General features: G+C 47.2%; 1 protein-coding gene across 1 annotated transcript in view; it reads left to right on the top strand.

The window, feature by feature from the left end:
* PACS2 (phosphofurin acidic cluster sorting protein 2) overlaps window positions 1-18,955 on the top strand; it is a gene marked incomplete at its 5' end in the record, with an annotated part of 213,975 nt that extends 195,020 nt beyond the window's left edge. The window contains 3 exons of the mRNA XM_054984815.1: window positions 6,642-6,868; window positions 8,533-8,646; window positions 17,902-18,955. Coding sequence (XP_054840790.1) covers window positions 6,642-6,868; window positions 8,533-8,646; window positions 17,902-18,014 — 454 coding nt within the window. The remainder of the gene's footprint in view (window positions 1-6,641; window positions 6,869-8,532; window positions 8,647-17,901) is intronic.
* Between the last annotated feature and the right edge of the window lie 1,808 nt (window positions 18,956-20,763).

Below are 20,763 nucleotides of genomic sequence, written 5' to 3'. Positions count from 1 at the left end.
TCAGTTATTTTATCAATTATAAGCTGATCCCATACTTTTGTATACCAATGATTCAGTGTTGGTGGGGACTGATTTTTCCAAAAAAAGGCTATAGACGATTTAGCTATAGCAAGTAATGTATGTGCTCTTTTGAGTTCTAACTGGGCCTTCAGAAGTTGAATATTACTGACAGCCTCTAAATCTAATAAGTGTATGTACTATCTCTTGTGCATACATTTATTTTTATTTTTCATAAATTTTATGCCTCGTTTCTTAGTCTTGTGAGAGGATATATAAACAGCATCTGAGTTCATGGAATCTTAAAAAAAAACCCTAATCTCCCTACTTAATGTGGGTCTCTTGACAGCTACTTGTTCTTTTCTGAGAAGTCTAGTAGATTTTTCTTTTATTGGAAGAACTGAAAGGTTTCGTATTTAGTGTTAGGACTAGGCGTGTGCTGTTCGGTTTGGAATTCAGATTAAAATACCGAATTTTGGCTGATTTGGTAAAATCAGGGTATTCCAAATTTAAAAAGGGTATTCCGAATTTTTACTGAATTTTCAATATCGGCATCAAATTTGGAGGGAACCTACTCCTGATTATCCTCTAAGGACCCCCCAAATTTCAGGAAGACTGGACCACAGGGGCCAATTCTGTGGGACCCTGAACAGCTCCATTGTGGGACCCAGCAGCTCCATTGTTTCTTATGGGGAAAAGTCAAAGCTGACTTCCATTGTAGAGACACAGTGGGGCAAGGCTGCCGTGGCCAAAGCACACTCACAACTGCGATCTGAGAAAGCCAGAGAAAGCCCAACAGGATCAAACTGAAGCAAGGGAATGGAATCCCCCTCCCCCCGCCAGAACCAAAAGTAAAGGAAGGGTTACCAACACCACAACCGAGAGTCACCTCCATTCCACCCAAACCAAACTGAAGCAAGGGGCGTTGTTGCAATTTAACCCAACAGAAGCAAACTGAAGCACGGAAGTGCCTTCTGCTGTGGCTGGGTACTGCTTGGCTCTGTTCTGTGGTGAACCCAGTGCCTGCCTGCTATGAATTACACTGGTTCTGTTGGGCTAAGTTGCAACTGTGTTACTTGCTTTAGATTGATTTAGAAGGTCTTTAGAAGACAGTCAGGAGTGGGTTCCATCCAAATGTGAAGAAGTTTGGTTGAAAAATTAGCCCCCAGCCCACCGGATAGCCTTCAGAGTGATTTTTCCATAGAAAACAATGGTCAATTTTTTCAGAAATAATTTGATTTAATTTAATTTTTGAATTTCTAAATTTTTATTTAAAAGAATAAGAAAAAAGACAATTGAAAGTGCATAGAACCTTATACAAAGAACTGTTAGAGGTACATCTAGAAGAATATGCATAATATATGATAATAAATTGAATAATAATAAAGTGAGATACATGCAAAATATAATTAGAATATATAAGATACTTTTGCCCCTCTCCCTTACTTCCAAAACAAATAAGCCAAAATTGTACTAATTATATTTTTAACCTATTGTTAGGGGGACAGCAAAAGTGAAGCTATGAGCATTTTTATATTTTATACCTACTCCATATTCTATTAAACAATATTTGATATTAATTTCTTTATTCAACTTAACTATTAGCTCATTTTAGTATCAATTATTCATACTAAGATTAGTAGATTAACATATTATATGTATAGTATATTGATCCATTAAAACACAATAGTAATAAAGAAATAATAGAAACATAATATGCAAAACTGGTATTTCAGAAAGAGGAAAGGAGGGGAAATTAACGATTCCTTTGACCAATTATATGAGTCAAATTGATTATAAATAGCCAATTATATAGACTACTAAATAAAATTTTTCCCCTCCGTCATCAATGAATTAGATCGAAATAAGATACTAAAAATATCTTTAAAATTTAAACTATGTCAGAAGGAATGAATTCAAATATTTTACTTTCAGTGTATTGCTCAGTCTAGTAAAATTTAGAATAATAAATTACCTCTTAAACTGATTTTAACGTTAATTATAAATATCAAATCTTATAAAATTGCACTTTACGATATTCATTATACAATCTACATTGGATTGTTTAACTTATAGTATGCAAAATGAATTGATCTGATCTTACAAAGGAAGCAGAGTTGACAATTTTTATGAGCTAATTAACCATAATGGTAAGTAGCAGAGTATTTGTCCTTGATACAGTTCTTTGCTTCAGTCATCCTTAAGATCTCAATACAGAAGACCTTCTGGGTCAAAGTCACCATGGATCTTCACGTAGTCCCTGCGGGAGCCTAAATTGTTTCTTCTAAATTCAGGGTTTGCTTGTGTCAAAGATTCCCAGCGGGGCTCTGTCGTTCCTATCTATCCCCAGGCCTATAGGAGAACTCAAAACAGAAAAATCTACCTTGCAAGGTTGAGGTTGCAAGGTTGAGGTTGTGGGGCTCTGTCGTTCCTACCTGGCTCAAGGGCAAAGACGCACAGACACCCACGTCTGGAATCTTATTTAACAAAACTTGACAAAACTGCCAGTGAGAGACTACTTCCCCCACTTGCCTGAAAAGCTGCCACTCCCTCTATCTAACCCCAGGATTTGAAGCAAGGGAGAAACTTCAAGCCTATAGGGGAACTCAAAACAGAAAAGTCTACCTTGCAAGGTTGAGGTTGCAAGCAGAGTTTCCCAAAGCAAAATATTTACCTAGTAGGTGGTCCTAAGCAGGGCATGCGGTTTACCTGATTCTTTGAGGTATCAGAGTCAAGACCCACACAGGGTAAAATTATGTATTTAATTTATTAAAGTGCAAAAAGACAGACAAAATAATGCAAGACGGTTTGTGGGGTTAAAACAACAAAACCTAGAGCAGGTAGCACTAACTTATACATACCCAGCAATTCACAAGAGTTTAGGCAGAACAGAGTCTCTTTCCAGAGGCACACAGAACTTCACTGGTTCAGCAAAACAAAACGGAACGGAAGAATGGTTGCAGCTCAGCTTCCATCCTACAGAGTCCAACTTGGAGCCAGAACTGAAGCCGTAGCCGGGTCACAGCGTAGCTGGTTGCAACCTAACTACAGGCCTGCTTGCCTCGTGGAAGGCAGCAAATTTATCAGTCCTGGATTCTCAAATGGTCTGGGCCCCTTGACCAATCAAGAATTCAAGAATTAATGTTACCACGTCAAAAGTGCAACATGTGGAAGGAGGAGGGAGGCCAATCTGCAGCTTGACACCACCGCCCCTCCCAAGGTCAGGATGGTACTTTCAGGCAAGAATGTTAATTGGGAAAAAACAACAACACAACACCGCACCATGGAAACCTTAGCTCGTAAACCAGATGGTCACCTTATCTTATCTCACAAGGTCACTCAGTACCAGGAGCCTCTAAACTCTGCAAAAGTTATTCAAGAAGATGTCTTGAAGAGGCCTCTGCCTGAACCAAAAATTTTACAAAGATGGATGCAATTTAGACATGCAGTTTCTTCACAGCTTGTAGTAACTGTAGTAGTTCAATTTCCTTTTCCAGCTTGGTAGGTTTCTTCAACTGTTTCTTAAATCCTTGATTCCTTGGTTGATTCCTTGGGATGCCTGATTTGTTTTATGCAGTCCAAAAGGTGGTTCAAATCTCTGGTCCTGATCTTCAGAAACTCCATTCATGGTCTGGTTTGTTTGCTGGTTCTTGAGTATCTTGGTTCCCTTGGGGTATCTGGGCTAGCATATTTCCATACTCTTGCTTTACTTTACTAAACAACCTTCCCATTTTGCACAAGAGATAAGAAATTATTTTTTGAGAAATTATAACTGTAGTATCTTCTCTAATTTGCCCAGCCTTTGCCTTTTTCATAGCTACAGCCATTTTTCTTCAATTTAGTTGTTTCTTGACCTAAGTGCCTCAAAGTGTTTTTTCTTTAAATAAGTGATGATACCAAATTGGGAGGGGTAGCAAACACCCAAGAAGATAGAATTAAAATTCAACAAGACCTGAATATTCTGGAGAAGTGGACAGATGTGAATAGGATGCAATTCAACAAAGACAAGTGCACAGTATTACATCTGGGCCACAAAAATGGGAAGCACAAATACTGGATGGGGGATACACTTCTGGGCAGTAATATATGTGAAAGAGATCTTGGGGTAAGAGTGGACTGTAAACTGAATATGAGCAGTCAGTGTGATGCGGTGGCAAAAAAGGCTAATTCAATCCAGGGTTGTATCAAAGGGGCCATTGCATTGAAATCGCAGGTCATAGCCCCTCTCTATACTGCCTTGGTTAGGCCGCACCTGGAGTATTATGTGCAGTTCTGGAGGCCTCACTTCAAAAAGGATGTGGACAAAATCAAGAGGGTGCAGAGGAGAGTGACGAGGATGATCAGGGGTCTGGAGACTGAGCCCTACGAGGAAAGGCTGAGGGCCTTGAGAATGTTTAGTTTCGAGAAGAGGAGGTTGAGGAGGGGGTCATGATTGCTCTCTTTAAGTATTTGAAAGACTCTCATTTGGAGGTGGGCAAGGAGCTGTTCCAGTTGGCAGCAGAGGGTAGGACCCGAAGCAATGGGCTTAAATTACATGCAGAAAGGTACCAGCTGGATGTTAGGAAAAACTTTTTCAGGGTCAGAGTGGTTCAAACGCTGCCTAGGGAGGTGGTGAGCTCCCCTTCACTGGCAGTTTTCAAGAAGAGACTGAACGAATATTTGTCAGGGATGCTTTAGGCTCATCCTGCATTGGGCAGGGGGTTGGACTTGATGGTCTGTATGGCCCCTTCCAACTCTATGATTCCAAACGTAAACATAGGAAATGATCAGTTCATTCTTCAGGCCAGTAGGTGGTGGTTAAGTAACACAAATGATTTTCTGAGTGAGCTTATAAGACCTAAGTCCAAACTGTGCAGATAAAAAAGAGTCAGCGACTGGCCATATTTCTTTGTTTATCACAATAAAAAAGCATCTGATTTGAAATCTTTTAAGTCCTTCCCTTTAGATAATTTATAATCCAAGTTTGTCCCAATAATCAAAAATCAAAACTATTAAAATCAGTCGTCTTATTTTTTCTTTGGAAAAGAGTAAATTAAGGCAGGCAAAAAAAGTAGAAAAGAAAGGAAAGGAAACAGTACTGGCTGAGTTCCCAGGTACAATTAAGGAAGTTCCATCATTATCTGTAGCTTGCCAAGAAGAGAGAAGGTCCCAATTATTTATAAGTCTCAAAAGCTTAACACAGATAAATACCTGTTATATCCGTGCTGAATTCGCACACAAATGTCTTTCATGGTCTTTCATCCTCAAGATACCCATGAGGATGCAGAAAAATTCAGAGTCTCTTTTGAAGCAAAGAGGGGGGGAAAGAAGTCAAAGTTCAAAGTAAAAAGTAAAAAAAATCCTGGCAGAATCCAAGCGATAGATTTATAGAAAGTCCCAAGGTCAGCCTATGTGGTGTACATCAGCATGAGATGGACAAAGATAAGTCATCTCAGTCAGCCGCCATGTTGGGAGGAGGTGACTTAATTTAATTTATTGAATTTCTAGCCCACCCACGAGCAGGTAACAACATTAATAATATTAGAATAACATAAAGTACAATATAAAGTCAATAATATAATACAAGATACAAATATTAAAACCCAATCCAAGCTGCAGTGTGTGTTGTTAATGCACCTCATCAGGAATTCATTGGGGCAGGGAGGGCCAGTTGCAGATGTCTCTGCTAAACAGTGGACCAAGGGGCACAGCAGAGAGGCCGACCAAGCAGCCTGGCCAAGCCCCAACCTCTAGCTGAACCAAATTAGAGGATCGATTCGGAATCAGGGAATTCTGAATTTTTTCTCAGATTTGGTTTAAAAAATAAGATTTACCAAATGTTGAGGGGCACACCCCTAGTTAGGACGATTTTCGTCTGTGGCAAAGAAAACAGAAGGAAGGAAGGAAGGAAGGAAGGAAGGAAGGAAGGAAGGAAGGAAGGATGGATGGATGGATGGATGGATGGATGGATGGATGGATGGATGGATGGGGGAAGGGATCCCTGTGAACTCTTTACTGAGAAGCAGAGAAATGATACGGGAATCATTCCAGCAATACTAAGAGTTGTTGATTTTCTTCTTGTTACTTCTGGGGATTTTCAATGTGAGGGAGTGCAGTGTGACACTGAGAGATCTCTGTCTTTTGGTGCTACACCTCTGAAGATGCCAGCCACAGCTGCTGGCGAAACATCAGGAACTACAATGCCAAGACCACGGCTATGCAGCCCGGAAAATCCACAACAACCATTACTTTTGTTATATGCCATTTTAGTGCAGAAGTGGTACATTTTAAAAAATATATATACTACAGTTTGCTTCTAGCATTATGTTTTGAAGACGAATGTGCACCTGCAGGTACACAGATGTCTCGTTCCCGTGCTCCCTAGGTCTGTCTCAATGACTGAATGTATGTGGTCATAAAATGAGGCTTTGACACTTAATTCGTAAGTGTGTGCCTCAAGTCATGTTGAAACTTATTTCAAACTTGCAATTTTGACATTGGGTAATAATAATAACGTGAAAAGGCATGAGGTAACTAAGAGATTTGAGAGGTAAATCTTGATGGAAATGGTTTAACGCTGTTTCTTGAAGGTATGCTTGTTTGCATCCGAGGCTCCTGGGCTTGTCATAGTTTATAGATAGAAATCTTTTCTTCCTTTTTTTAAGCCAGAGCTTTGCTATGGAGTTGATGGGACTACAGGTGGATTACTGGATTGCAGCTCATCCCACGGAGAAGAAAAGAGATGTAGAGAAAAAGGATCCCTCCGCTGCTAAAAACACACTGAAACGCACTTTCCGGTCTCTCCAGGTCAGCCGGCTCCCGGCAAGTGGGGAAGCCGCTGCCGCTCCAACTATGTCCATGACGGTTGTCACAAAGGAAAAGAACAAAAAAGGTGTGGGGGGAAATCCTCTTCTAGCCGACCCATATTGACTAGATTTCCTTCTACTTTCACTAACTGCCTGGTACTGATGGAAGGGATATCGTTGTTAGAGGAGTGACGTTACATGAGACACATTTAATCACATCACGGTTGCCAGCTAATTTGGCATGACCAAACTGGCTGGACTGTGTGTCCTTACAGATCAAACTGGTACTGCTGTAAACTTTACTGCCCCATGAGGCATTTATACTCAGCTTCCCGTGACTGTGGGAATTGATTCTCCTTGGCTTTCCCCCCCCCCCCCGTGATGAAAATAGAACTGCAGGATGTGTCTCTGGAGTGGCATTCCTCCATAGAAGTGACTGGTCTATCTTGACCAATGTGTTGATGGAAGCCTGACTGCTTTTATACTCTTGAGTAACTGAAGGTACTTTTTGAAGAAACTTGATTTAAAGATTCCGCCATAAGAAAAGGACATAATAAGAGCAAGTGAACACAAGCCATTATCCTTAAACATAAAAGAGGAGCTGTGTTCCAGATGTCTCACCCTTTTATGTGGTGCAGCAGGTACAGTCCGCACGCCTACGGGAAAGACGGCCTGCCTTTGCTGCTGCAATAGGCTGGCAAAGGGAAGGACTGGCCTGTCTGTCAAGCTGCCGGCCCCGAATAGGGGCGGCCAAGTGGCCTGACGGGTGAGCAAGCCTCCCTTCCCTTTGCCGGTAGCTGAGCCTGGTGGTGGAGGGAAGGGCCCACCCACCTGCCCATCCTCCCCCTGCCCCAATCAGGGAGGGCAGGTGGCGGGATGGGCGGGCACACCTCAGAGTCCTCCTCTGCCACAATCGGCTGGCGCTGGGGAAGGGGCAAAGCCAGGCTTGGCTGCCCTGCCCTCCCCCTGCCCCAATCAGGGCACAGCAGAGGGGGCAATGCCAGGCCCAACCACCCTGCCTTCCCCTGCCCTGATTGGGGTCCCGGGGAGGGGGCAATGCCAGGCCCAGCTGCCCTGCCCTTTCTAGAGCCTGTTGCATTTCCCCCCCACAACAGGCTTTGTTGCTAACTAATAATATTTGCCTCCCCAAAATATTCTTTCAAACTTCAAAGTACAGATTCCTGGGAGTTGGTAGATTGCGGCTCATGTATAGTGAGGTCTTGTCACACTCCATTCTGAGTTTAAAGACATAATATGCCGGTGGACCAAAGACCCTGGTGTGTAACCCTTGAGTGGTGATCTATATCTGATGTAAAGTTACTACTAGACACAGTGCCCTATAGGACTAGGTGAGTGTCCGGCTTTGTTTTATTCCAGGGGATCTGTTGGGACAAACATGATACGTTGGGCCTCCCACCTTTGGGGTGGGGAAGGTTCTCCCCACCACTGCACCTTGTTAATTTGTTTTATTATTTGTATATTGATTTTAGTTTTTGTTTTTATCAATTTTAACTGTTCACCGCCCAGAGCCCCTGGGATGGGCGGTATATAAATTGAATAAATAAATAAATAAATAAATAAATAAGTGCTGAGCTTTGCTTGCCGTTGGCCCATAACATCTGCAGCAAAAACAAGAGCCCCACTGTGTGATGCGTAGTTGAAAAAATAGTTTGCTGCATTTGTTTCTCAGGGTTCAAACCTTCAAAGAATTAGAGTGATGTTTTGAAGCTTTTGCCTGATTCTTTTCTAGTGATGTTTCTGCCTAAGAAGACAAAAGAGAAGGAATTTGACTCAAAGAGCCAGTGCATTGACGGGATCAGCCGGCTGATTTGCACCGCGAAGCATCAGCAGAATATGTTACGGGGTAAGTGTGCATCAACAGGTGTGCCCACAAACCCTTTCACAAAGTCTGCCTTCTTCCCGCTGGCGTCTGTGAGATGACCACCGTGTAGAAGGAACCGGTGCCGTTCGGAGTCACGGGACAGACCAACCAGCAGGCCCAGGCCGGGGTCTTGACAAAGAAGCTTCTCATAGCAGAGGACCTACAACCAGGCTGGAAAGGTCCAGAGCTCCAGAGCTGTCCAGAAAGGCCTGAGGCAAAGCCCCCAAAGCACAAAAGAAAACACCTGCATTGTGCAACAGCGTGTTACAAGGTCTTTGGTGGCATTTTGAGGAAGGGGCAGGGAGCGGGAAGCCCAGGGAGGCGCTGCTCTTGCTGGCCCGGCAGGCAAGACAAGCAGACTGGCAGGGGTGGCAGAAGACGTGAGAGAGGGCAGGTGGTGGAGAGGCTGTGGGGGGTGCTGCTGCCACCGGCCTGGTGAATCACGCCGGGGTGGTGGTGCAAGCAACGGGGCAGAGGCAGGGAAGGGAGGCAGAGGGGGCGGGGAGGCTGAAGGGGTGGCTGCTAGCAGGCAGAGAAGGTGGAGCAGGGAGGGGGACCGGGAAGGGCTGTGTGGAGGAAGGGGCTGTGCCCAGACCCTCACCTCTTGTTTCAAAAAGCTTTCTTCTCTCTCATAGTGGAGAACCGAGAGTAGGGGGCCGAAGTCCAAAGTGCTCCAGCCATACCCTGCCAGGCTTTTAGGATGCTAGCAGCCTCTCAGCTGGAGGCAACGAAGTGGTTAGTTCACCCCTCCTGCTAGGAGGAGACAGCTAGGAGTTGGGCGGCTGAGAATGCTGGGAAGTCTCTTCCCGGAGATTGCAGGAAAAGCTTCTTTGAAACCCCCCAGGGGGTGGGCAAACAGGGGGAGGGTCTCTCGGGCTGATTCCATCTCAGCAGAAGGGGCTCTTACACCTGGGCTCCTGCTTAGGGCAGCCACTGCCAGAGGGAGGGGACAAAGGGTTGCAGATTTGAACAAAAGCTCGAAGATAATGGGAAGATTTTGGAACGCAGTGACGGGTAAGTGAAAGAGCCTGCCTTAGGATGCTATTTGGGTCTTGCACTTCAGTTTACACCAGAGGCTCATAGTCCATGCAAGCTCTAACTTTTAAAGTGCTATCTACAAAATGAAACGGACGAAGGCTTCCCTCCAGCTCCACTTTGGGGAGGGACCATGGCTCAAGGGAAGAGCCTCTGTCTTTGCATGCGGAAGGTCCCAGGTTCAATCTCCAGCATCCCCAGTTTAAAAGTTTCTGATAGTAGGTGATTTCAAAGACCAGGGCCGGTGCCACCATTGAGGCGGTGAGGCGGACACTGCAGGCACTGAGGCACCAAAGGGGGCGCTGGAGGGGGTGCCGTGGGGCGGAGGCGCGCACCATGGAGCTGGCATGCCTGGCCCACAGCTGCTGCAGCCGGCCAGCCCTATGCCGCCGCTGCCGCCGCCGCCACCAACACACGCCCCCGGCCGAGTGCAGCAGCCACAGGCCAAGCACAGCAGGTGTCCGGAGTGGCGTGCGGAACCTCCCCAGCCACCTGCTGCGCCCAACTGGGAGCGCAGGCAGCCTTCACGCGCCGTCCCAGTCACCCGCCGGCCAATGGGGCCGGCTTGCTGTGTGATGACATCATCATGCATTGACATCATCACGCAGTCTGGGGGGGGCGTGCGTGCGCACATAGGGGCAGCCACGGGCACCAGAAACCCTGGTGCCGCCCCTGACAAAGACCACTGCCTGAGACTCTGGAGTGCTGCTGCCAGTCAGAGTAGCTAATGCTTGTTTGGATTGGCCAATGGTCTGAGACGGCCGAAGGCAGCTAGAGATGTGTTGGTGTTTGTTCCCTCAAGTGACCTCAATTCGTGGGGGAACATTATATAATTCCAGGACATTTTGTTGTTGATCGGAAAGTTACTTCAAAGAGAGAGTCCAATGTGAAATTCTTGACTAAATTCCTCAAGAAATCCATACTATCTCCTCCTCCAGGCTGGGATCAGGCGGCAGCAACACCTGACCCCCACCTTCACCCAGCTGGGATCAGGAGCGGCAAAACCAGAAGTGGAAAACCACAACTAAGGGACCCTACATAACATTCAAAGATCTGAGTAAATGCTGAAAAGCTTTTAAAAATATATTATGAAATTTAAAGTGACCTCGTGCATATAACGATATTAAATATATAATTTACAATATCATACAAAAATACATACATATTCATACACTATGTAATGCACACTGCAAATTACAGGGATATACAGTGAAACAATAGTCAATTAATACACAAATGGCCAAGTGGCATATTATTCCTACTGACAATGAACAACCTTATTACTTGTTAAAGCATGCTACAGAAAAGTTCTTTTTTCTTTCAGGGGCATTTGCATTCCTTCTCCACCTGTCAAGCAGAAGGTGTGGTGTACCTTATTAGCTGCTCCTGTAACAAATTATATGTCGGTGACACCATTCGTCTAGTTGAGACACCGATTCTGGAGCATATTTCAAAAATCAAGAACTGTATAACTGATGCTCCCCTTGTGGAATGTTTTTCCAGTCACCATCAGAAAGAAAATGGTTTTAAATATACTGTTCTGTTTGTGGCTTCCAAAGGTCTCTCTCAGAACATGACAAAAATGTTAACTCAGAAGGAGGCTGTAATGATTTCAAGTAAATGGGTGCCTGTGTCTTTAAATGCTTGGTGTGAGATAGGTGAAGAGTGGAGGTGAAAGAGAGGGATGAATGAGAGCCAAAACAGACGTGACGCATTTCACGTGTCGTCCACGCGATTGCACTTACACGTGTCTCCAGCGGGTTTTGCTGTTCACGTGCTGCCTGTGTGTTTCGGCACCCCCCCCCTACACGCGTTCGCGGTCGATCGTCCACGGGTTCTCGGCTGTACTTCTGTGACACGCTTCCCTTGGCGCATGCTCACAGGAAAATGGCTGAGAAATAGGCCGTCAGTGGCTGCACCTGAAGTGGCCGGCAGGTGGCGTCCACTCCAGAACTTCCAATATAGAAAAATGCACACCAAATACACACTGGTTGCTCTCTATTTTGGTAGAGCAAGTTGAACCATTGAGGCAATTCACTGTGCACTGAGACTGGCTTCGACTGAAAAGAATAGAAATGCTTTTCTAGGTTGTGGGAGTTTTGTGTGCAAACTGGAGTTCTAGAATGCAGAGGAGAACCTAACTTTGGAGTGCTGCCCAGCCAAATACCAGCTGGTAGAGCTGTGACTGACCCAAGGCCATGCAGCTGGCTTCAAGTGGAGGAGTGGGGAATCAAAACTGGCTCTCCAGATTAGAATTCCGTGGCTGTAAACCATGCTGCGCGGCCGCAGGCCAATGTGCCCCTTTGGCCAGCTAGGCCTCAGTGGAGAAAAGAGCAAGCCTGCAAGCTGTGTGTCCCATCCACAAACATGAGCGCTGTGTGTCCCAGCTCCCTGGCAGCTCCCACCTCTCGGCTGCCCCAGATGTTGGACTTGAAGAGTGGAACATGCCCGGGCCAATGCTCCCTCCTGTCCAGCTAGGCGTCAGAGGAGAACAGAGCCAGCTTGCAAGCCGCCAGGCTAGGCCTCAGAGGAGAATAGAGCAATAGAGCTTGGGCCGCCCAACAGAGAATAGAGCTTGGGCTGCCCAAGCACCTGGAGTTCAAAGGTGGAACATTCCTGGGCTCGCTGTGACGCTGCAGTACACCGCACCCATCGAGGGACAACTGCCTGGGGCCGCCGACAGGTGTCTTGACTTACTGCGTGGTCGCTCGCCCAGGAACTCGCTTTCCACCATGTCGACCTCGATCTCCACAACAGCGGTCAAGTTCCTGCGGACCGTGTGGGCGAGATCGACCCGGTCCGGGAACAGCGATTCCAGGCGGAACGGCACCATGGTCTCCTCCGCCGCCTCCCGCTCGTGCTCCGTCAGCCCCTTTCCCTCCATGGCCGCGGCCGCCTGCTCTGCCCACTCCTCACGCCAGTTGCTCGGCACCCACTCCGCCATGCTTTGCGACGATGGCGGAGGCACGTCTGGTCGGCAGGGGAAGCCTCACGAGTTTGCGCGGGTTTGCGCGGGCAAACCAACTGTACAGCCAATCGCGTGGCACCACGCAGAGGCCGAAAGCTGGTTGGTCGTAGCCGAAAAAGCGGGAATCGGAGACAGGGGCAGGTCAAGAGCCGATCATGCCCCCCCTATTTCCTGGGGCCTATGAACGGAACACAAGACGCAGCCGTGATGGGGTCCACCCAGAAGCACAAGAAATTTGGACAAGAAATTCGGACAAGAAATTTTTTCTAACAGACATGTCTTACAGACCTCCCCCGTGTACTCCCCCGCAAGCCCTGGGCGGGCGCCTGGGATTTCGGACAATCCTATGTGTGTTTTTCAAAGACATGTCCCCCCCCCCAGTGGACAAGCACCAACCAACGGACAGGCACCCCCGCCCCGCTTCGAAGACCTCAGGCAGCTGGGCGAGATCCCAGAGTGCGGGGGGACCCCGGGGGGGTCGGGGGAGCCAAGGGATGGTTGCTCTGGGAAAGCAGTATAAAGCTCCTGCTTGCAGTGCCTGGCAAGTCCCTGGCCCCTGCCCACCACTCCTGCTCCATAGCTCAGCTGGGGGCCGTCTCTGACACGAAGCTAAACAGTCAGCCAATTGTTGCAGGCCCGCGGTCCAGTCCATTGCGCGTCACCTGCTCGCTCGCAAGCTGCAGGCAATAGCGCCATCTAGCAGTCATCGAGATGCCCACAGCCCCCGGGATGGTAAAAACAGCCGCTCTGTGCTGGGAACTCGCTGGTCATCAGGAGGGGCACGTGCAGACGCGGACACACAATCACAGGTCTGGTGCGGGCAGGACACGTGCTGAAAATCTGAAACGGCCACGGGCGGCCCGAAACAGACGGGAGCGCGGACACGTGCGCAACCACATGTAGTTCTTAACGTGTGTTTTGGCTCTGAGTGATACGACTGGCTGATGACTGAGATTGTGGGCGGAGTGAATGCAGTTTGAGACTGACAGTGCAGGGAGAATGGTTTCAGTCAGAGGAAAGCAGACTGGCTGTGGGCTGCCTGAGCATATTGGAGGATTTATGAGAGAAATATGACCTGTGTGGACCCTGAACTGAGCCCGTTTGTGAAAGGACACTCAGTCAGGGAAAGGGAGGCCAGCTGTGGGCTGCCTGAGCAGGTTTCATATTTCTGTGAATGAGAGTCAGAGAAAGAGAGGCCGGCTGTGGGCTGCCTGAGGAGTTTTAAGCATTTCTGTGAGAGAAATATTGAGTTAGAGAAAGAGGCTGACTGTGAGTGAAGACTTGGAAGAGATCTGTGTGAATGAGAGTAAATGAAGCAACTTTAAGAACCGAGAACTACATTTATGAAACCAATACGCTTCTTGACTAAATAAAAGTTTATTTTGTTTTGTTATATCCCGGAGTAGCTGTCATTGCTATATCCCATTCCTATCCTCAGGGCCACATAGAACCACGAAGGAGCCTGATGCTTTGGAACGTTACCAAAGGGAAAATTTAAATAAAATGTCTTGGAATAATATATTCCTGGTGGCAGCAAACTACCCAGAGGGTGTAAGGGAAAGATTAAAAGAAAAATCTACCCCAAAGAAAGTAAAGGTCATAACAGAGGCACTTTGTATTTTCTCTTTAGGAAGTATGAAACTATTAGGTGTCAGTCATGAGTTTAATTTATCGTGCTTCCTATAGACACCTTTGGAAACTGTGTTTACACCTTTAACGAACAGGGGCCATGCACCTTTAATGAGTTTTCTTTAAAGTTCAACTCAAGAGTTACTTAGCTGCACATGGCCAGTGTGTGAGGTGTGCCCGACTGATGCAAGAGAGATTTCAAGCGTCAGTTTCAGTAAGCTTTTTTAGAATGCAACATTTTACAATAAGAGAGGCACAATTGGCTTGTAAAGTTTATTAAACTAAAAATCTCATTACAGATGCATGGTGGCAAGGTCTATTGACCCCTGGTGAAGCGAAGCTCTTGGAAACAAGCGTTTTGATAACCAGTCCTTTGTTGGGTCTGTGGTCCCTTGGCAATTTTTTTGAGCCGCTCCACCTGCATAAGAAGAACAATAATGTCATTCACGTTCTTTAACACACATTGAGGATACTTACCGTTACCATCGGGGATTCCTTGGGGAACACTCCAGCAAAATCGTACCTGAAAGAAAAAAGAACTTTTCTTTAGCATGCTTTAACAAGTAATAAGATTGTTCATTGACAGTAGGAATATGTTTATCTCTTGGCCGTTTGTCTATTAATTGACTATTGTTTCACTGTATATCCCTGTAATTTGCAGTGTGCATCACATAGTGTATGAATTTTGTATGTATTTCTGTATGATATTGTAAATTATATATTTAATATCATTATATGCACGAGGTCACTTTAAATTTCATAATAATATATTTTAAAAAGCTTTTCAACCTTTACTCAGATCTTTGAATGTTATGTAGGGTCCCTTAGTTGTGGTTTTACACTTCTGGTTTTGCTTCTGTTGGTGCTTCTGTTGTTAACGGGATCAGGAGTGGAGCAGGTGGCAATGCCCACCCCTTGCCTTCACCCATCTTGGGATCAGGAGCACAGCAGGTGGCAATGCCTGCTCGCCACCTTCACCCATCTAGGATCAGGCGAGGAGCAGGGGGCAATGCCCGCCCCCCCTTCACCAAGCTGGGAGTGAAGCAGGAGTGGAGCAGGTAGCAGTGCCTGCCCCCCTCCGCCATCACCCAGCTGGGATCAGGAGTGGAGCAGGCGGCAAGGCCTGCCCCCTACCTTCACCTGGCCTGGATCAGGTGTGGAGCAGCAGCAGTGCTTGCTTCCCCTTCCCCCTGCTGTGATCAGACATGGAGCAGGCAGCAATGTCTGCCCCCTTCACCTGGACAGAATCAGGTGCAGAGTTGGAGGCAGGGCCGGCGGGCCTATTGAGGCCAGGTAGGCGGTGGCCGCAGGCGCGGGGTGCCGGAGGGAGCACCGGAGGAAGCGCAGCAGGCAGGAGCGCGCGCCACAAAGCACCAGCCTCCTATCCCTCCCACCCCGCGCCGCCGCCGCCGCCAGCACAAGCCCCCGGCCAGGCGCAGCCACCGCGGGCAGGCATCAGTGGTGGCGCAGGCAACTGAGCGGGAGAGCTCGGAGGTCTCCCGCCGCAGCAATAGGGCCGGCGGCAGTGCGTGTGCTCCCATGATAACATCACGCGTGACATCATCATGCAGGCCAGCGCAGGCGCCGTGGGGGCACCTGGCCGGCTGGCCGCGAGCGAGGTTAACCCTTGCGCTGCCCCTGGTTGGAGGCAATGCCTGCCCCCATTCACCCAGCTGGAATCAGGAACAGAGGGGGGTGGAAATGCCCACTGGAATCTGGTGCAGAGCAGGAGGCAGTGCCTACCCTCCCCTTTTCCAGGTTGGAATCAGGCACAAAGCAGGCGGCAATGCCCACCCTCCCTTCAGGAGTGGAGCAGGCAGCAACACCTGCCCCGCCCTCACCCGGCCGGGATCAGGAGCAGACAAGGAGGCAATCCCCGGCTGCCCACTCTCCAATTTCTAGAACCCGGTGTATATTTTCCCACAACGGGCTTTGTTACTAGTACCTCTGTAACTTTCTAATTGCATCTCCTTTCCATATTTCCTCCTGAACGTTCTTCGATCAGATTTTGGTTGCTGCTGGCCCACTTTGGGTAGGCTGATTACTCTCTTGGTTAGCTCCGGTTTTGAAGGGGCCTCGCCCTGCCGTGCCTCCCCCCCCCCCCAGCCTTCTGTTGTTTGCAGCCTTCAGTACAAATTCATCAGCCTGATTGATGCACAGTTGGCTGCACAGGCTGAAGCGAGTTCTGAGTCAGTAATTATGCTGGAATAAATGTAATGTCTAAAGACAAGTCCTTTTTTATTGCATTCCTAAATGTCTAAATAACAAGTCACCATCTTGTCACCCCTTCTAATTTATTTTATTTTACTTCACTTATACCTCACCTTTCATCCCAATGTAAGCCCAAAACTGATTACATTGTTCTTCTTTCCTCCGTTTTACCCTTACAACAACGCTGTGAGGTAGGTTAGGCTGCGAGTGTATGATCGGCCAAAGCAAGTTTCCACGGAAAGGCGGACATTTGACGCTGGGTCCCCCTCCCCACGGCCGCCTGCAGAGTTCATGGCAGGAGTGGGAGTCAAACGAGCAGAGTGATGATTTGCAGCGATCCACTTAACCGCTGTGCCGCAGCAGCTGTGTCGGGTGCAATGCAAAACCATCAACAAAATCCTTTATTAAGACCAACCAGAATATCCCCAAACAGCAAGCAAGCGTTCACATTCTCCAGAGATATTCACCAGACCTTACATTTTCAAGAAAGGGAAGGGGGATATTGCCCAGATCTCGGGGTCCGGGGCTGGACAGGCTCTCTCTAGCTGCTCTGGCCTAAGAGAAATTAGGCTCTCTTGCAAATGTTGCAAGAACTTTAAGACAAAAATCATTTTTGCTTTTATCTATGATCAGGTAACTGAAAAAAATTGCAGAAAGGCTTATCATCTCAGGTTCCAATAAATAAAATCCAATTTATTTTCACACATCTTTTTAATAGAGTTGGAAGGGAAGCAGCTAAGAGAGAATTTTTCAAGTGCCTGTGGATTCTTTCAACAGCTTCTGTAGTCTGTTTGGTTCAGAGGGGCAGGTCCCCTTAGGAACGTTGCTGGGCTAGGTTTCTGGTGACAGTTTTACCAGTTTAATATTTTACCCTTTGTGCTGTATGTTGTATATATTCTGTTATTCACCTTTGGTCCCAGTTGCCTAGAAGAAAGGTGATGTTATAAAAATAAATACATTTTGGGATGAAGCAGCAAAAATGGGGCATCAGCTGAAATTAGAAACACCAGTAGCTAAACAGATGTTGAAACAGCACATACCAGTCCTTTACATGAAGGAGAACAAAAAGTGTGCTAATCCTTTTATTATCAGTCCTGGTAATTAGATTTTAGCTGATGCACTCTAAGCAAAAAGTCTAACCCCCCCTCCAATTATGTTTGCATCTCTTTTTCATCTTGCGCACGTGCTTGGCTGCCACACTCATGCCAGAGAATCGCCTGGATACCTGTTGTCGCCCTGCCTATCTTTGTAAAATGGACAGGAGCTTTTGCAGGGAGAGAAATTGTCTTGGAGGGGAAGCGGCTTCGCCCCAAAATCGTGAGCCACAATCGGTTCCTAGTGGAATCTTATCTTAACTGCCACCATCCCCCCCCCTTTTTTGTCTCTTGTTGCAGTTTGGATTGACGGAGTGGAGTGGAATGATGTCAAGTTCTTCCAGCTGGCAGCAACGTGGTCCTCACATGTCAAGCACTTTCCGATATGCATTTTTGGGCGCTCCAAATTTTAACTTTGCTGTATCCATAGAACTGTTCTGCCAGCAACTCAGCGCGAGTGCCAACTGTTTGTGCTCTCTTGCAATTCCTTACAGATGTGTTTGGATCACAGCTCAGTTACTTTAATATTGTTCTTTAGTTGATTGCAAGGGGAGAACAGCACTTAACACAGCTGCCAGGCCAGCGCAAGTCTAGACATGCAACTAAAATCCCCCCCGCGCCATAAGGTTATTCTGTGGATTTTGCACATAACTAATTTTTCAATACAGTTTTGACCACTAAATGTGAAATGCCATTTGTAATGCTTTTAAAACATTACATTGCCAAAAAGTAGTTCTAGGCAAAAAGTAGCTGGTGTCCAGCTTCCTATTCAGGTTTCTCTCACAGTTGCATCTGCAGCCATACACCAAAGCACAGACCACCTGCAGGTGCTTCTGCGTCCCTTCTGCATTATTTCCTCAGTCTATTCAAGCACCCTGTTTACCTGACAGGAAGACTAAGGGAGGTCTGCACATGTGCCATCGAGAAAAAGGAGGGGTGGCATCTTAAATCTGCATAGAAGTTACAGTTACGTCTAGCCTTTGTTTAAAAGGGGAATATCTCCCGTTCAGGTACCTGTGGTACTTCACCTGTCTTCCCCGTACTCCACCATTGCCTGTAAGGCTCTTCTTGCATGCTGCTCAGAGGGAGCAGAAGTCCACGTTCTCTTTGACTGTTCATGCTGCACAAACTGCAGGGAATCATAGGAGAGGACCTCCCCGATGAATATGGGATGCAGTAACCCTCTAAGACCACCTTCAGAGCACAAAATGGCATTAAAGATCATAATGTGAGTTCCCAAACAAAAGGCTGTTTGAGGACGAGATAACATGGCATCCAGACCTGAGAATGTTTTCAGAAGCCTCCCCCACCTGTCCCCAGAGACTCCCCAATTTTGTTTATGATTTCATTAAAGCTCAAGCTATTCAAACTTAAGATTTGTCTATTGTCCCATAGTTCTCTGGCTTTGTATATAGGCTGATCTCCCTGGAAAGGAACCAACAGTCAAAAACTGTGTTGGACAGAGAACTGCCAAAGTAGACAGTGAGGGAAATGAGTTGGTACCTGGACAGATCCAAGCAAACCTTGCATTCTTGCTGAAGTTTTCCGTTTGCTCAGGGCTGCCCCTTGGATAGAGCACATCAGGTCAACTGCTCCAAGCCCCAGGCTTCAACCTCAGTGTCAAGGGGGTGTCTGGAGTGGCTAGCATGCAGGGCAGTGGTCTGGAGGCACGCAAGCCCCACGAGGGATCCTCTGGAAGGAAGCAGAGCGGTGAGCGGTGGCCAGCTGGCCCACAAGGGCATGAGCCACACAAGTTGCAAGGTCAGGAACGGCAAAGGTGACGTGCATTACAATGTCACTCTGCCACACCTCCTTGTAAACAGGAGCCGGGTGTATCAGGCTGCTCTTTCAGAGGCAATCTGGCCTTCCTTGTACTAAACAAAACAGGCTCTCCAGACTGGATGCTTCAGTCAGCTGTCCAGCTCTTGGTTTAAAAGCTGTTGAAAACATCTGCAAAGCCATTTTTGTGAGGGGTGTGTGTGTGTGTGTGTTGGGGAGGATGTCTGAGGGCTGGCTCTATGTTTCCAGTTGTGGGGAGCTGGAGGTCTTTTTTGATGAAATTCTTCCCCCCCAAAAACCCCTCCCTGTCTGACAATAAGCTCCAGTCAAGGAAATCTGCCTTAGTGTTCTAGGTAGCTGCCAGTGGTGCCTTAGGCGCACAGGCACATGAGTTAATTCTGGTTGGGTGGGATTAGGAAAACCAGACCAGTTCTTGCATTCCCTTTTGTAAATTTTAGCAGCTGCATTGTTCAGCTTGTGATCAGCTAACAGCTCTCCACAAGACTAACAGCAATAAAGAGCTATCCTTGGCACAACACTGGCTTGCTGCCAGATGGAGGGGGGCTTCCACAGAGGGGGATTTAGTGACAAGCACCCCTGGCATAGCTCAGACTTCATGCTGAGTGCTCCCGAATTCCTAGCAACTCTGACAACACCCCCAATCATACAGCAACGCTCTCCTGATGCCCTGTGAGTGAATTCGTGAATGAACTTCAGTGCAGCAATCTCACATTGTAATCTTCCCTTGAAGTTTCTCTGCTTGAGGACTGCCACTCTTAGGTCAGCAGTGGAATGTCCTGGAAGATTAAAATGTTCTCCCATGTTGTGATTTTTAATGTCTTATCTGAGATTGTATGACAAATCTGAGTTCATTCATAAATTCAGAACACTCCCCCCCCCAGACTAAATAGGGACATAGGACTCTTCTCTCACTACAGATGCTAATTGTCTACATTTCCTCCCCTGCGCTAATCAAGCTAATTACATTTCACATTGGACCTCCACATCCTATCTTACTTCTTTGCTAGACCCCTCCCACGTTCTGACTGGGATGAAAAGACTCAGACCTCTGTTCTGAATTGTATCTGATGAAGGGAGCTTGACTCTCAAATGCTTATACCCTGGGAACTCTTTGCTGGTTTTTAAGGTGCTGCTGGGAGATACGGTGTCAACACTGCATGGGATGTGTGCCTGCAATGTGTGCTGAGGCCGCCCCTGCAAGGCAATACGCGTCTTGGGAGTTCAGGCAACAGTCGCACAGACTGCAGTGAGGAGCCCCCGCTTGACTTGCCTGCAGGAGAGGTGGCACACCGGCACAGTCGGGTGCTGCTGTCAGTGTGGTTCTGGAGTGCCAGCCTGTCTCCCCCACCTTCAGCACTGTAC

Source organism: Eublepharis macularius, chromosome 7 (genome assembly GCF_028583425.1).
Source record: "Eublepharis macularius isolate TG4126 chromosome 7, MPM_Emac_v1.0, whole genome shotgun sequence".
Taxonomy (NCBI): Eukaryota; Metazoa; Chordata; class Lepidosauria; order Squamata; family Eublepharidae; genus Eublepharis; species Eublepharis macularius.
The sequence above is the reverse complement of the archived record's forward strand: the minus strand, read 5'-3'. Positions and strand labels throughout refer to the sequence as shown.